Source organism: Zeus faber (genome assembly GCF_960531495.2).
Source record: "Zeus faber genome assembly, chromosome: 6".
NCBI lineage: Eukaryota > Metazoa > Chordata > Actinopteri > Zeiformes > Zeidae > Zeus > Zeus faber.
In genome coordinates, this window is record NC_137201.1 from 22,922,553 (window position 1) to 22,939,876 (window position 17,324).

Sequence of the window (17,324 nt, forward strand, 5' to 3'; positions counted from 1 at the left end):
GAATCTTGAATCGTGTCAGTCTTTTGGATTTGTAGCTCGTCCCCGCGGCGAACGAAAAACTTAGTTGTCGTTTGTGTCTCGGGGCTGGTTTACCATTCCAATGCTGGCGCTCCCTACTATCTTTATCGGGATTATTTTTAAATCAGAGACGGTTCTGATCCCATGCGCCGAGACACAAGCACTCAACACCACCGAGAACTTAAGAGAGACGTCCATGTAACGGCATCTTTGACAACACCATTACACACGGTCCCCATTCACCACAGCGGGACATCTACTACACAAGGAAAAAATTCACTCTGAAACCGGACGGCTCCACTGCTCCACCGGCACAGAAATTGCCCAAACAGAATGCTCAACTGAAAAAAAAAAAAAAAAAAAAAGGCTCAATTTGAGTCCAGACTCGCCGTGGGGCCTATTCACCGCTTGAGTTTACGTTATACGTGACGGTGAATTAGGGCATTTGTGGGCAACTGATGTGACTGTTTTGATTGTTTGCATGTCGTATCGACCCCCCTCCGCCGCCGCCTCCTATTTTTCAGGGGGAACTTGACATTGTCCATTGTTAGAGCAGGTGGTGGTGCTATCGGGGGCCCCCAAGCGCAGCCCTATTGTGGGAGAACGCTCCAAATATGCTGTATGTCTATGTGTGTCACAGCATTGGACACTACGGGAAAGACTGTGCCTGCTTTGTTTTGTTTCTATATAAAAGCCCTTCCCCATCAGCTGTCAAGCATTGAGAGCAAAAGAAAAGGTATCAAAACAGAACCTGAATCAAAATCTGTATAATTTAATCAATAATAATAATAATAATAATAATAATAATAATAACAAATAAAACAAAAAAAGTCGCTGATTTAAAAAATGCAAATTATACTGAAACCGCCGCCGCCCCCGAACCAAAAAAAAAGAAACAAAACCTAAATAAAAAATATTCTCATTATGAAATAAAAGTAAAATAAGTAAAATATCCAAAGACCACCCCCCAAAAATAAAGAAGAAAAGAAAAATTAAACAATCACAATGACTTTTTGAACCCACGGAGGAATGAAATCACAGTAGTGGATTTTGCCCCAAAAAGGGGACACTCTTCAAACATTCAACAGGGCACAGCTACAGATGCCAGCATCAGCATCATCGGCAGCATCATGATCAACTTCCACATCCCTCCATCCCTCCGTCCACTGGAGGTGAAGCTCCACTTTACCTTGGAAGTAGAAAGCCCTGGACTCGCTGTGGAAGCCCTGGACCTGGGTGACTCCTCCGGAACCAGAACCAGCACCGGAACCCGAACCGGGACCGGGACCCTCCAGGAGCCGCAGCTCCTCCAGGACGTTGATGCGCAGGGCTGGGTCCACGCCAAAGCCTAAAACTTATGTTCGCGCACGACAAATCATACACGGGCGTCAGTGGATCAGGAGAAGATCGAATGAAATAAAATAAAAACCAGACCAGAGGAGGAGAATGAAAATAAAATCATATTCCATTAAAATGGAAGGGAATCACAATAATAAAAAATGTAAAAAAAAAAAAAAAAAACGAAGAATAAAAAAAACAACAGGATGACTGAGGGGAAATACACTGTAAATAATCTACATATCACAATGGCCCGTGTGAGGGGAAATTATAATAATAATAATAATAATAATAATAATAATAATGATATTTATAAAAAATAATAAATGACAACGTTGTACCTGAGGCCACGCATAACACGCCGAGCATGAGGAAGAGCTGTAATAATCCCATGGTGAAAATTAAAAAAAAATAAAATAATAACAATAAAAAAAAAATTAAAAAAAAAAATAAAGAATTAGTCCATGATGTTGTCCACTCCCACGGAAAGACAATGACCCGCAGCTCGCGTCTCTCCCACGGATCTCCGAGACGAGGCGCCTCACAGAAAAGCACCCGCTCCCAAGCACACCATCACCGGAGGGGGGGATCCGAGCAGCGGCTCCGACCCGACGCGGATCACACCCGGAGGGAGCGGAGAAAAGACAGATTATTGTAGTAGTTCCATTTGGAGCCGGGGGTCCGGGCGGAGGGAGGAGGGATGCGGCTTCACCGGGGATCTCCAGCCGCGAATGACGAGCGCGGAGCGGGAGGGAGCGGAGATGGAGGAGCCGGGAAGCCCCCTGGTGGATACACGGCGGAGCTGCACGCTGGTCCACCGCTGATTCATGCGCTGGGCGCTCTGCCGCCAGCGTTCCACCGGGGCAAATGTTTAAGCCTTAAAATAAACATGTCAAAGTGGTAATGCATGAGATTATAAACTCTTTGTTTTAATCTTCTATTTGCTATTAATCCCATTTTACCTTGTGGTGTGTGTGTGTGTGTGTGTGTGTGTGTGTGTGTGTGTGTGTGTGTGTGTGTGTGTGTGTGTGTGTGTGTGTGTGTGTGTGTGTGAGAAACAGCCATTCAGTGTGCTGTGCGGGTTCCTCATGCACTCCTCTATATACTGTTTCCGTTGCTGGTGGCGGGGTTGGCCTTCCCCAGCAAAAGAACGCAAAAATTGAATTTATTTATTAAAGTGTTCATCGGTAGGGTCATTTTTAAAAGAAAATAAAAAGCTGGTATTTGGTACTTTATTTGGCTGTCACTATATAAGAAGCGTTCAGCCGTTCAATTGCATCTGCGTCATAACGTAAATAAGCACATTCTATATGCTGTTTGCATCGTTGGTGGCAGGGTCCGCCGCCTTACCCGACAAGAATGTCCTGGGTGGTCTGACACACGCAGGGAGTGAAAGGCAGGTTGAGATGGAATTCCGAGATTTGCAACTTGACCGATCCAACACAGACACTCCTATGGATTGGCACTTTAAATCTCCTTTTCCAAAACGGAAAACCCGCAGCATCGTCAGCTATTGTTGTTGATCTATTAAGTTAGACTTTGCCACAGTATGACCCAAGCATTTGTAAAACCCTGCACTGTTGGCGGGGAAAATGAAGCTGCGCAACCTCCTGTTTCTAGTCTCTTATGATAGTCTGGATGGAGCCAAAAGTGCATGTGAACACTGTTTTACTATGTCTTGAGTTTTTCCCATTCCATAAAAGGAGATTCCACGTTTAGTTTTTTAGGCTTAACCGTTTTCCCTATAGGAATGTGTTTAAGTAACTAACAGCAATATCAGACCACATCGAGTTTACGTCACCCCCATATTACGTAATGATATTAAAAGAGACCCCTTAAAATAAAAATGTCGCTGGGTTTAAGTTTAATTCCCTTATTTAATCAAGTCATCCGATAAAGGCCGCTGCTCGGCTTGTCGTCAGGTGGAATGAGGCTGAACCAAATTTGAGTGAGTGCTTGGCAGCCCGTGACTCAGTTTAGTTAATTTGTTTTCATAAAGCCGCAGATGCTTTGTACTCCACATAATTATTTACTCCTCGCGTAGCTCGATCTATATCCTGCACATCCTTCGGACCCATTAAGACTTTGAAAACACATAATTTTGCTGATCATACCAGTCAAGAGTTTTTTTTGCCCTCCATCTATCAAGTTAAATTTCCCAGGATTAAACGACACATAAACTACACTACGAGAGAGACGGTGCTAATGGAATAGAGTTGTATTTTTTTTGGGGTGGGGGGGGGGGGGGGGGGGGGGCATCTGTTCAGAGGCTATCCCAAATCTGCAGCGAGCTCCGGCCAATCCCTCCGTCCCTGAGAAGAGTCTTGTGCTGATGGGCAAAGGGCGGTTCTGTTATCAAAGAGCCGGCAGAAAGCGTTTTGGGGATCGCTCCAACCCGACACCAACTGGGGACCCAGAGAGACATCAACATACTTCTCACATCAATCTGGCTGTAGTTATTATGATATTCTAGTCAATATTCCCCAAATGTCCACACACTCTCTCTCTCACACACACACACACACACACACACACACACACACACACACACACACACACACACACACACACACACACACGCGCACACAACCTAGGTAATAACAATGCAATATAGTGTGTAGTTTGGTGGTATAGTGTAATGTTATTACAGTGTAATAACATTGTTTTAGTAATAACAATAATTTATACTATACTACTGTATAAAATGCAAACTTAATCACCAATTTTTATCAATGCCTGTATTATTATTTATACCCCTAACCACACTAGCAGCTATAATGTCCGGGCTGTTGCCTTTTAACTTAACCAAACTTAAGTTAACCTGACTTTACTTATTCGGTCTTAAATTAAACTGACTTAACTCAACTTGATCTGACTTAAACTGGTTTAACTTAACTTATCCTGACTTAACTTAATCTGATTTAACCTGATTTAACTTGACTTAACTTATCTTGACTGAACTTAACTTGATCTGAATTAAGATGACTTAACTCAACTTGATCTGACTTGACTTAACCTGACTTAACTTATCCTGACTTAACTCAACTTGATCTGACTTGACTTAACTTGACCTTACTTATCCTGACTTAACTTAACTTGATCTGAATTAACTTAACCTGCCCTAACTTAAATTGACTTAACTTAACCTGACTTAAGTCATCCTGACTTGACTTAAATTGATATGACTTAACGCAAATTAAATGATCCAGACTTAACTCAACTTGATCTGAGATAACTTAACCTGACTTAACTCAACCCGACTCAACCTCACTTAACTTAACCTGACTTAACTCAACCCGACTCAACCTGGCTTAACTTAACCTGACTTAACTCAACATGATCGGACTTAACGTAACAACACTTAAATAAACTTGACTTAACCTGACTATACCTATCCTGACTTGACTCAACTTGATCTGACTTAACTTGACTTAACTCAACATGATCTGACTTAACTTAACCTGACTTAACTTAACCTCACTTACCATGACTTCACTTAACATGACTTCACTCAACCTGACTTAAATTAACTTCACTTAACATGACTTCACTTAACCTGACCTAACTTAACCTGACTTAACTTAACCTGCTTAACTTGACTTCACTTAACATGACTTCACTTAAAATGACTTCACTTAACTTCACTTAACATGACTTCACTTAACATGACTTCACTTAACCTGACTTAACTTAACTTGATTTCACTTAACCTGACTTAACTTATCCTGATTTAAGTCAACTTTATCTGACTTAACTCAACTTGATCTGATTTAACTTAATCCATATTAACCTAACTTGACTTAACCTGACTTAACTTAACTTGACCTGACTTACCTCAACTTGCTCTGACCTAACTTAACATAACTTAAGTTATCCTGACTTAACTCAACTTGATCTGACTTAACTTAACTTAACCTGACTGAACTTATCCTGACTTAACTCAACTTGATCTGACTTAACCTGACTTAACTTAACCTGACTTAACTCAACTTGATCTGACTTAACCTGACTTAACTTATCCTGACTTGACTCAACTTGATCTGACTTAATCTGACTTAACTCAACTTGATCTGAATTAACTTAACCTGACTTAACTTACCTTGACCTGACTTAACTTTACTTATCCTGTCTCAACTTGATCTGACTTAACCTGACTTAACTTATCCTGACCTAACTTATCCAGACTTAACTTGATCTGACATAACCTGATTTAACTTAACTCGATCTCACTTAACCTGACTTACCTGATCACCCTGATCTAACATCCTGTGCATAAAATTGCTTTATGTGTATTATATATTTTATATTTGGCCATTTTAGTTTTTATTTAGCTATTTTTGTACATTTGGCTATTGCTTGTCCTATAGTTCTTTTTCTGACTGTTAAGCTTTTTATTATTTTAATGTTAACCTTGATTGTTCGTTCATCTTCACCACAACAAATCCTTTGAAATTGAAAATCGACTTAGTTGGCAAAATAAACTGATTCTGATGTGACGGCCAATTGCGACGGCCAATCATTCGTGGTTTGCAGATAATGAAAACTGAACGTTTTGGAAAAATATCCTCAGCATAACTTCCAGTTTTTAAACATCTAGTCAATAGGTCATTGGCGTGGTTTCATTTTTTTTTTTTTGCCAGGCAGATCCGGTCAATAAAACATAAAACAGACAACGCTTTTCTGGTGGAACCAGCCCAGTGTCACATCCGCCTCTAAAACCCTCCTATTCATTAATAATAACAACCTGAACTACATTTCTGCTTTCAGAAGCAGGAAATGTAATTACTTTGTATTTATTTGCCAACATGTTGTCGTTCCCTAAAATGCCCTCGGCAAAATAAGTCATTAAAACCTGCGCTGAGCCAGGAATCAAGGCAAAAACAAATACAATAAAACAAATCCCCTGCCCCCACTCACACACACACACACAACACATCTACATGTGTCTGACACACACACACACACACACACACACAGTATATCAAACAGATGGGTGAGGGCTCATTTCTCCATATTTTCACAAATCGCCAAAACGGAAGCCAATGTCAAAACGGAATCTGTTGCAGTCGCCGCCAATTTTTTATTATTACGAAAAAGAAATAGCCTTCCTGGGCTTTTTGTGTCATTGTGGGAATCATCGACTGCATAATTCCTCAGTTATGTCATGTTAACATCATTTTTCAGTCTCCAGTTTGACATTCAAGAGCCATTTCCCCCAAAAATGTTCCGCCCTCACAGCTCCGTTCAGTTGTCGATTCTAAGTTTGTTATTTTTCAGCTGGGGGTTCTTTCTGCCAACATCCCATAATAAGAGAGCGACAGTTTAGTTGGTAAGAAACATTTGGGGATTTGATTGTTAAATTTAGTTTGCGTGCAGCCGGCTGGCTCGCTGCCCCGGGCAAAGCAGAGTGACCCCACCACCTCTCCACCTCCACTCGCATCCACCCAAAACATCACAATCACACAAGACACTTTGTAAAAAAAAACAAAAAACAATTCCCTTAAAAAAATAATAATAATAAGAGCCAGAGTTATTTACAAGGCAATGGAAATAGCTTAATAATAAATGTCCAAAAAATAATAATAATAATAAAAGGATGGCAGAACTAACAAAAGCAAAATGTCTCAAATATATAAAATAATACAAAAGATTTTATCTTATATATGAGGCTGCACACACAAGTCCAGTTAAACCAAACAGCACACGTGATTATTCTGAATATTATGGAAATGATGACCAAGTAAGCAGAGGCATCGATCAGAACGGTCTATGAAGTTCAGAAAACTGCATTCATTTACTGGAATTCAGCCTTAAATACAACCTTTAACTACATCACGATAATGTGATGGAGGCTCGCACGCCCACACAGTTTAAGTTTAAACAGGCTTCATATTTTCCCTATTTTTGTCATTACTTGTCTTTTTAAACACTACATTCATTATGCACATACAGTTAAAACACATAATGACACACCGGTTTTGTTTCAGGTGACAGATACATATGTTTCAGATACATATGTTATTGCTGGGATTTAAGTTGGTTGGGGGGTTATTTAGGTCCTCGTTTAATAATATTATTAAACGAGGGCCTATATTATATTTTGTTTTGTTTCTGACATTTCTTTCACCCCACCGGTGTCTTTTTGCTTTGGCCAGCAAAATCACTTTTTTAATCACTTAAAAAATTCCTTTGACAATGGACAATAAAAAAAATGAAAAGGTCCAGTATCAAACAACTGATATTGTTTCGGCCCCTTTTCTACAGTTATCTTGGTGGAGAAATAAAAGCCGCTTGAAGGTTGATGCAGTTTTACTGAATGAAAGTCGAGCGGTAAACCTGTCAAGACAGTGCAACCAGTCCAGGATGCTCCTCCTGATACTAAACCCAGAAATCTGATTATATTCTCAGTATTGTGAGATTAATCTCGTATGGCCCTAATCCGCTCCCACAATAGGATTATTAAACAGACAGTCTAGCAAAATAAATAAATAAATAAATAAATAAATAAATAAATAAATAAATAAAGACCCATTAATTAATTAATCAATTAATAAATAAATACCTTGTTCGCACGGCGCCATCTCGTGGCCGGAGCAGCGAATCACAAGCACGTTTGTGTGACGTGGAGGAAGTACTGAACTGCAACGGGCTGGGTCTCCCTTGGACCACGGCAGAGGGACACGGGGAGACAGAGGGGACTGGGCAACGGAGAGGAGCAAAGACACACAGAGGGCCTCAGGAGGACATATGGGAACACAAAGGGACAGAGGGCCACGGAGGGACAAAGCGGGACACAGGGGGACATGGGAACACAGAGGGCCACAGAGGGACAAAGAGGGACACAGGGGTGCATATGGGAACACAGAGGGCCACGGAGGGCCACAGGGACACGGAGGGACATGGACTGGTCATGTATAAAGTGAGTCGGTTCATCTCGAACAGGTGTGCCCATGAAGACAAGTATTTTGGTTTTTCTATCGCATCTATTTGGTATCATTGGGGTTTTATTACAGGGATGGGGTTCGGGTTCGGGTTGTTGCTATGCAGAAGATCTTGCATAAGTTTGACAAAAATAAATATATATACATAGAATTGTGTTGAAATGAAGGCCTCATAAAATCAAATTTAAGACTATTTCATTACTTTTTAAGACCTATTTGTAAAACTGGATTCATGACATTGTAGGACTTTCCCCCGATCTCCAGCGAGATATAGTTGCAGCTAAATTAGAAGTATGCATTCATCAAGATTCAACACTATCCTTTCCGAGTATTTTTGGGGCTGTTGTTGTTTTGGTAGGTTTTTTTTTGGGCAATTTCCAAAGTTTATGCGTATTTTATAACCATTGTTCCGCATGTGCAGTGGCACATCAGGTCCGCCGTATGTCGGTGACGGAGCAAATTCTGAAATGCACAGTTTGGAACGTTTGCATTTAAGTTCACCTCCACCATCACATCTTGGCCTGTTTTTAGGTGAATCGCTCGTGTTTTTCGCTTCCTTTGCTGTTTTTCTTTGGGCTTCGTTCAGGAGACGCCGAGTTCCCTGTTTTTGGCTCCACATTTGGCAACTACACCTAGGAATTAATTTGTCCTGCAGTTGAGTTGAGTCATCGCCAACACAAGCAAAGACAATGACTCCAGCGTAGTCACTTGTGTTAAAAAAAACAAACAAAAAAAAAACCAAACAAACATGAACATCACAGTCAGAACATCCAAGGAACCTGATATTTTTCTTAAAAACACAAATGTCGTTTTTCTTCCTCCACACCAGAACGCTCCACGCTGAAATCCCACTGATATCTATCCGGGTGTTTTTCGGCACCGTCCGTGCAACGCAGTTGGTCCTCACACATCGACTCCCACCCCACCTCCCCGGTCTCCATTGTGGGGGCCGTGCATTGAGCCGGCTCATTGGCCCCTGAGCTGAATGGGCCCCGGCCATTCATCCCCGCACACTGAAGCTCATTAGAACTCTATAGATACACAATTGTGAGGCGCACATTAGAAACTTCCTCCGCTGCGGCACAGACACCGCACACAAAGTGGCCGTTTGCTGCTAAGCTAAGCGCATTGTCTTCCTGATTCATGGAGTCTGGCCCTCCATTCACGATATTAAGTTCGAGTGGTGGAATATCAATTGCGTGTGCAATGGTCCGGTGTCTTTTTAAGAGGTGGTGGGGAGTGGTGGGGTGGCAATGAAAGAGTGGAGGGGGAAAAAAAAAAAAGAAAGAAAGAAATCTCAGCTGGTCTGCAGAGTGCCTGTTTTCAACCAGGCTATTGTGCAGGTTTCTGAAAGAAGGGACCTCTATTTTTCCCTCCATTTCTAATCACAGTAGAGAGAAGGGGGGGGGGGTGGGGAGAGGAAAAAATGGGAGTAAGACATCAAATGAATTCTCATGGACTTGCTTTCAGGATATTTCCAAGCCTTTCCGTGTGAGAGAAGCCTAATTATAGCTCCCTCTCCTGCAGAGGTCCGCTGGGGTCCGGCTCATTAGAGGGAGGTGAATCCTGAGGACGATTCACTTTTTAAAAACGCGAGATCAAGAGGCGGCTCTGCCCCCGCCACGCCGCCCAGTGCACAAGGTCAACGGGAAAATGTGCAGTTCCAGGAGAGTTTCAGTCCGAGATGCAGAACGGACTTGTTTCGGGTGCAATGCATTAGATGTTAGCAGCTATAAGGCTCATGCGTGAGGGGGAGTTATACTATATATTAATTATAATTCTATTATTTTTTATATACTGTTCTATTAAGCATGTCATTGAAAATTACTACACTGTGTATTCTTCAGCCGTATATTGATGTTACCCATTTTATCCTACTTTGTTGAGCTGTTTATCTTTTTTGGATATATATATATATATATATATATATACTCTCACTCTGTACCGCACTGAGCTGCCGCTGCAGCATCACGTCCTTTTAGGGCGTCAACACGTGTTGAATAATAACAATATCACCACCGGTGTTCGCCGACATGTCAGCGCACACGCACACGCACACGCACGCACGCACACACACACACACACACACACACACACACACACACACACGGCGCAGCATGCACTGCCTTCTCCACCAGTTTGCAGGATAAAACCTCAAATTTGATTACAAGCAACCTTTGGCTCCTCAGCCGCCGCACAATGGGCCGAGCTGTCTGGGCCAATTTCCATGCTCAGCATGAGGTGGCTCCCCCTCCAACGTCCAGGGCCCTCCAGAGCCCCCGTCAACCAGTGTGGACATGCCTGTTTACTGTGCTTCATCTGGAGGACCCCCACCCTCCATCCCCTGCGTGGTTCTCCCATTATAATGTGGACCGTCATTAGTTGGAACAGTCATTGAGGTGCCAAAGGTTACACCAAAACATCACTGCACGTGTGTGTGTGTGTGTGTGTGTGTGTGTGTGTGTGTGCGCTGCAAACATGTCTGTTAAAATGTTGGGCATCTATATCGTTACATTCGCATAAGTATGTGTAACAACATACAAGGACAATAAACTGTAGATTATAAATCAGTATATACAAACGCCTGGTACACAGAACGAAGGCTCAAACCGATCTTTGTACGCGCCTGCAATTTTTTAATAAATCACAAACCTGATCAGAAAGGTCAAAATCGGCCATATATTGTCAATTTTTTTTTTATTTTTTTTTGTAAATTTTTGATGCATTGCATTTTGCCGATTAAAAAAAATAAATGATATTGCCTATTGTTTTGATGTGAGTTGCTGTTACACCACAATTTCCCTCCAAGGATGAATAAAGCATCGATGTATCTATCTATACTTATTTGGATATTTTTATTGATATAAATGATTTGCCTATTAATGTGGTGCGATTTTTATTGTCACCTCCGCTGCCTCTACAGTCCAAGTTCTTGGACTTGCGCTGACAGCACATTCAGTCCCAAAAAACGCCCGAATCGTTGGAACATTCAATGGAAACATTCCACCTCGGTGACTCAGCGAAGGTGAAGCCTACGTGGACTCCTGTGGATGTCATAACAGCCGCACAGAACTACACAATTATTGTGCACATCCTCGAGAAGGTCCAACGTTTTCAAAACACTTCAAAAAAGTGCCCATGAGACCAAGGAACAAGGACATTTCAGGGCTGAAAGCGATGAGGACTTTTGTTCAGTCACCAGTGCTTTGGATTTCTGCCATCGCACATTTAAATCCAATGAATCACATGTAGTAACTTTCAATAAAAACACTCATCAGTTGTCCACACGTCGTTTTTCTTTGTCAGCAAAGTCTTACGTACCAAGTTACGTCGGTTAAATCAGTTTTATAATGAGTCACGGATCCCTTTTCACTTTGTTTTGGGACGTCGGCTCCAAAGGTCGCTATATGAGCAGAACTTAACGTACTACTCACTTGACCTTCGCTGTACAACTTGGTGAACTGGTTTTTCAAACCCTGAACGGGATCGAGCGGGGTGGGGGGGGGGGGGAGTAAAAGTGGAAAGCCGGAACCACAACCCACCCGCACACGACGCCGCGCGGGAGAAGGCGCTGGCGCTTTCTGGACCGGGGAAGGGTTTCCACGTCGCACAATGAGGGCGGCTGGAAGGAGGAAAAAAAAAAAAGAGAAAACTATTTACTACTGCAGGGTGCAGGGTACCGCTGGGTGCATGTTAAACTTCGGCCGGCAGTTCATTGTCTCTGGTGTCTATCATTTAATAGGCTGGTTGACATAATGAATGAGCCGGACCCACCTTCTGCCACTCCAGCAAGGAGCCGGCCTTATCTGAATTGAGAAGCACATTTAGAGCCTCTCAGCCAATGGGGACGCGGCACCGTGGCAAAGTGCAGACCCTAAAGAGGAAGACCGGAGCACTTTTCTTCTTTTTTTTTTTTGTTATTTTCTCCAGACTTTAATGAAGTTGGCCTGGTCACTCAGGGAGGGACCGGGGGGGAGAATTTAGTGTCGCGGAGCTGTGACGGCCGCGAGGGGAGAGGGAGCTGAAGCGTCGCGGGGGCCACCGTGTGAAGAGGATGGTCTCGGTCCAGACCCGGACCAAGAAGGACACGACTATGGCCGCCGCTCCTCCCGCTCTGCCGGGCTTCGGGAGCTCGGGGAAGAGCTTTCTCATCGACAACCTGCTGCAGCCGGGGTCGTCCGCGGCGGCCGCGGACCGCGGCACCGGAGGGGATTTGGGACCGGCAAGTGCGCGCGGGTCCCCGGGCCGGAGCTGGGGCCCTCAGCGTGGGGTCTTCCCGGGCCAGACGCAGGGTTGGCCCTCCCAGCAGGTCAAAGACTTTGGCGGACCCCTTCTCCCACACTTAGGTAGGACATAGTGGGCATTTACAAACGCATTTGGGTGGTAAATATTTATGCGCACCCTAAAAATGCCTTTTAGTTAGTTTTTAGTTTTTGTGTATTTGATGACCTTTCCTTGCATTATAAAATTATTATTATATTATACATGATTCGATTTTGGTTTTGGATATGACCCGGTAATTAAAGATGTTCATATGTCAATTATTTAAAAAAAATTGTAATAGAATAAGTTATTTTATCCTTATAATGAAGAATGTTAAATTAATATAATCTGTAATACTTCAGACATGTGATAGTGAAACCCGGGATAAGAAATAATGAGCTGTTGAGTGTCGCTTTTTATTTCATGCTCAATGCTTATGGAATGTTATGTTTTTTTGCGAACTCTCTATGGTGACAGTTTAACCTTTTTAACATTTAAATTCTGAAATCGCTAAATCACTTGACATCAATTCACTGACATTGCTAATGCACATAATCATTAAATAGCAGGAAACAAATTTGTAGATATAAACACATAACATAACATTCTATACAAGTTCTATTAATTGAGATCAATACAAAATCCTAGTAAATAAATCACTCCTGTTGGTAATGGGCTCCTTTAATCCTGTTCTAGGAACTGCAATTCTTCCCAAAGGAACATTTAAATGAGTTTGTGTTTTACAAACAGGAATATATTTACTTAATATTTGAAGAAAATACAAGAAAAACCACTTATGTTATTTAAACTAACTAAACTCCGGCACATAGGGCAATAATTTGACGGTTTCATTTTAATATTACCCGACTTTAGGACGTTCTCAGAACTCAGCCGGCCACACTGGCACTTTGTGCGTCGGAATTTCAAGCCTATAAATGTACTTCTGTGGTAAATCACTTTGAAAATGAAAAGCACAGCGTATCCAAATCACAGAGACATAATCCCACACACCACCTGAGCACCGCCCGTCTCCCATCTCTCCCTGTTCCCCTGCAGGAGTGCTGGGCGGTGTTTTCCCGCGGGGCCCTCACTACGTGCTGGCGTGCTGCGGTGGGTCCGGCCCCCCTCCCGGCTTCCCCAGTAAGTGTTTAACGCCTCATCAGCGATGCCTCAGCTCCTCTCCAAGCATTAGCTGCGGGGGTCCCCCATGCTTTCTGCCGCTAATTACCCATGCTATGCCAAAGAGCTAATTCTCCGCTCAGCTCTGCACAGTACTATTCATGACCATTCACGGCTGTTTGGGATGGTGGGAGGAGGGTGTGTGTGTGTGTGCGTGCGTGTGTGTGCGTGTGTGTATGTTAGCGTGCGTGCGTGCGTGTGTGTGTGTGTGTGTGTGGGGTTATAGGCCCCCAAGGGTCCCCCTTTTTGTACTTGCAAATACACTCTTTAACTGGCGCAAATATGCAGAGCTAATAAGCATCTTGTCTTCTGTCAGATTAAGATTATAATTAACTTGAGTGGAATCTTAGTTTTGTGCTTGTTTTTGTTTTTGAAGCAGACTGCTGCCTCAGCACATTAAAAGTTTGGCCTCGAGTCCAATAAGTGTTAAGCTTTAATTTCGTTTGGATTGAAAAAATTATAAAAAATAAAAACCAAATACGGAGTAAACAAAATGTGAGACGTAATTAAAATGTAGCGTTGCCACATTCGATGGTTTTCTATTCAGATAATGAGCAGCATTCCGGGGTGGTTGTCAGTTTGCAGCGTGGCTGGAACCGCGCTCACCCACTCAGTCGGACGAGCCCCCTGAGTGGGCTGACACTTTCCCACAGTGCCCGGCAACACAACAATGCCGGGCCCGGCCGTGACCAATCGCTACTTTCATTCCACCATCCACACGCGACCCCAATGCAATTTTTCACCGCGGCACCCCATGCCACCCCCTCCCAAAATCCTCTATTCCTCCGTAGAAGAGGGCCGGGCCAGGAACAACCCCCCGGCCATTGTCTGGCCAAAGAGCCCGGCCCGACGAACCCCCTCCTTTCTCCCTTCCTTCAACTCCCGGTCCTATACCCATTGGGGGCCTCTTGACTGGAACATAAAGCATTCATTGAAAGTGACTTTTATAGACTTATTTGAGCTCATCTTCACATACAAACTGGCTTCATACCTGCAAGTGAAAAGATTTAGTGTTTCAGTGCTAAGCCAGCGAGTAGAGGCATTCCCATTCAACGGCCCCATTGTCGGGCTTCAACGGCGCTCAATGGCCGGTCCACGGGCACATACACACACGTTGCCCAGGGAGTGACCCGGTAATCTGCCGTTTAAGTGGAAGCCATTGAATTCCAATAGAAGAGTGAGGAGCATGTCCAAACCTGTTAGCCGCTCACTGGAGGTGGTCTGTGTGCAGATTTGTTCATACAGATTAAAAAGGCAGCGCTGAATGGACAGGATAAATTGTTTCACTTGACTTTTGTCATGCATGCACCTGTGAGTGAGGCAGCGTGGGATTGCTCCTCACAGTTCACCAAATCCTTTTTCCCCCCCACAGTCGAAATGGCTTTTTTATTCTCTTTAGTCACCCCCACTTTGTTAAATTGGACAGATTGATAAAAAAAGAAACATGAGTGGAAAGTGAGTGATAAAGCGAGGGTGACAAAAACTAGTATCGTACATGGCGGGGGAAAGCGACGTGACGTTCGAACGCAAATTCCCTTCAGGAAAAATAGTAAACTAGCTTCGCAACGCTTTGACCATTATGTTGTTTTTGTTTTTCGTCGTTACCCTCGCATGCTACTTAAACCATTTCAATATTCAAATGGGCTTTGTGTCCTTGGTTGTCCAACACTGTGCATATAGATGATCACGATCTAGGGGCTAAATTAATTCCCCATAAATTACTGCTGACTTAATGACGTTAACATATTAGTGAGGGTACAAGCACTCACATCGTTTCTCAATGCGTCATCCAGAAGCAGCCAGTATTCCCATGTGGCCGGCTGAAACCAGTCCCAAATCGCGCAGAGGGATCCTGAGGAGAGCCGTGTTCTCTGAGGAGCAGCGGAGGGAGCTGGAGAGAACTTTTCGGAGACAGAAGTACATAAGCAAGACGGACCGGAACAAACTGGCGGCTAATCTCAGTCTCAAGGAGTCCCAGGTATTGAACGTTGCCTCCGGGTCTTTCTGGTTTCCTAACTCGGTATTGTGGGGAGCGCGCTTGTATCGGGGACGCTGAGACTTGCAATACTGGAACCAACCGGGGAAACTGTTGGGACGTGGGAATGAATGTTAAACTGTGAGACCTACCAACCCAGAACCTCCAATTCGCTCTTGAGCAAGGCACTCAAACACATTTGCCTTTAACTTGTTTCCCAATCCCTGACTTCGCCCACGACCGAATTACAATATTTTATGTCCAAGTAATCAAAAGTAATCAAATAGTTATTGAATGGCATAAATGACCTCATTGGGCTATTTCTCACTGGCACGGAACCTTTAGGCACAAATTCAACAAGGATTTTAAAAACCTTTACAAAATTTCAGAATCAGGGAAAAAAAAAAAAACATTCATATTCCACAAGTTTCCGTCTGGTATTGAATTAATTACACACGGACGTATTTCTCGACCAGCAGCAAGACGATTACAAATCATAAGAACAGCTACCATCAGCATGCAGAAACAGAAGTGTAACTCCTGTCCACTCCGCTTTGTCCAGGTAAAGATCTGGTTTCAGAACCGCAGGATGAAGTGGAGGAACTGCAAGGAGAAGGAGGTTCACAGCAGCCGCTCCCCGATGGACGAGCTCATGGCCCGGGGTCTGTCGCAGGAGGACGAAGTGTCCAAATCGGACACCGCTCGCGAACCATCGGACAACTCAGTGCCACAGAAGATCGGCAGAGATTCAGGAGCTACAGCGCACGGGACGTCACGAAAGCGACCCCTGACTCTCAAAACAGAACAAAGTCAACACTAATACCTAAATGTGCGAATGGGGCCGAAAGACTAAGAGGATCAGCGGTGTTTTTATGGCGTCGGTTATTTAGAAAGATTAATGTTCCTACACTTCACTTCGACCATATTGCATTATCGTGCATGCAACTATGAGCTTGAACAACTCAGTTAATGGACTTGTTTCAGTTGACTTGCTTCACTTGGCAATTTCATGGTTATTACACCGACAAGTCTTTCCAGGAAAGATTCCAGCTTCTCTGTTGTAATTGCAATCTGTTAACACACGCTCCATTTCATTTAATAGCATTATCACAAAATATTTCTTTTTTTCATGTTTTTGTAAGCTTTACATTAAAGCACTTCCGTGATCGAAATCTTTTTTATTTTTTTTTTTTTCAATACCGTATTTTGTAAATACTTTTCCCAGAAAACTTGAAGACCTGGGTTAACTGTAAATAAATGTTTGCCATAAATCATGGTTTTAAAATAGTCTATTTTTTTCCCCCACAGAATGCATTTCATGAAACACAATCAGAATTTTCAGGAGTTGTTTTTTTTTTTTAAATTCATTAAAAAATTGTTTTTGTCCCTTTATCATGACACCACAGGTGGCAGATCCATTCATCGGCATACAGTGATCCATACACACCGTGCATTAAAACAGATCAGAACAGCAACAAACCACAGTTTCAGAAAATTCAAGTCACATAGATTCAAGAATCAAGATGTTTATTTGTCACATACATACACATACCGGGAGATTATGAACAATAAGTACAGAGGAAGCGGTTAATAGGGTATATGCTAGCCCT

General features: G+C 43.0%; 2 protein-coding genes across 2 annotated transcripts in view; one reads left to right on the forward strand and one right to left on the reverse strand.

Annotated features, from left to right (window-relative positions):
- nell2a (neural EGFL like 2a) overlaps positions 1-1,749 on the reverse strand; it is a gene marked incomplete at both ends in the record, with an annotated part of 107,796 nt that extends 106,047 nt beyond the window's left edge. Inside the window, 2 exons of the mRNA XM_080003107.1 lie at positions 1,208-1,372; positions 1,698-1,749. Coding sequence (XP_079859233.1) covers positions 1,208-1,372; positions 1,698-1,749 — 217 coding nt within the window. The remainder of the gene's footprint in view (positions 1-1,207; positions 1,373-1,697) is intronic.
- A 10,602-nt stretch (positions 1,750-12,351) lies between these two features.
- On the forward strand, positions 12,352-16,534 carry dbx2 (developing brain homeobox 2; the record flags this gene model as incomplete). The annotated part of the gene is made up of 4 exons (XM_080002885.1): positions 12,352-12,643; positions 13,617-13,700; positions 15,533-15,717; positions 16,277-16,534. The coding sequence occupies 4 exons, from the start codon at positions 12,352-12,354 to the stop codon at positions 16,532-16,534; spliced, it is 819 nt and encodes a 272-aa protein (XP_079859011.1).
- Between the last annotated feature and the right edge of the window lie 790 nt (positions 16,535-17,324).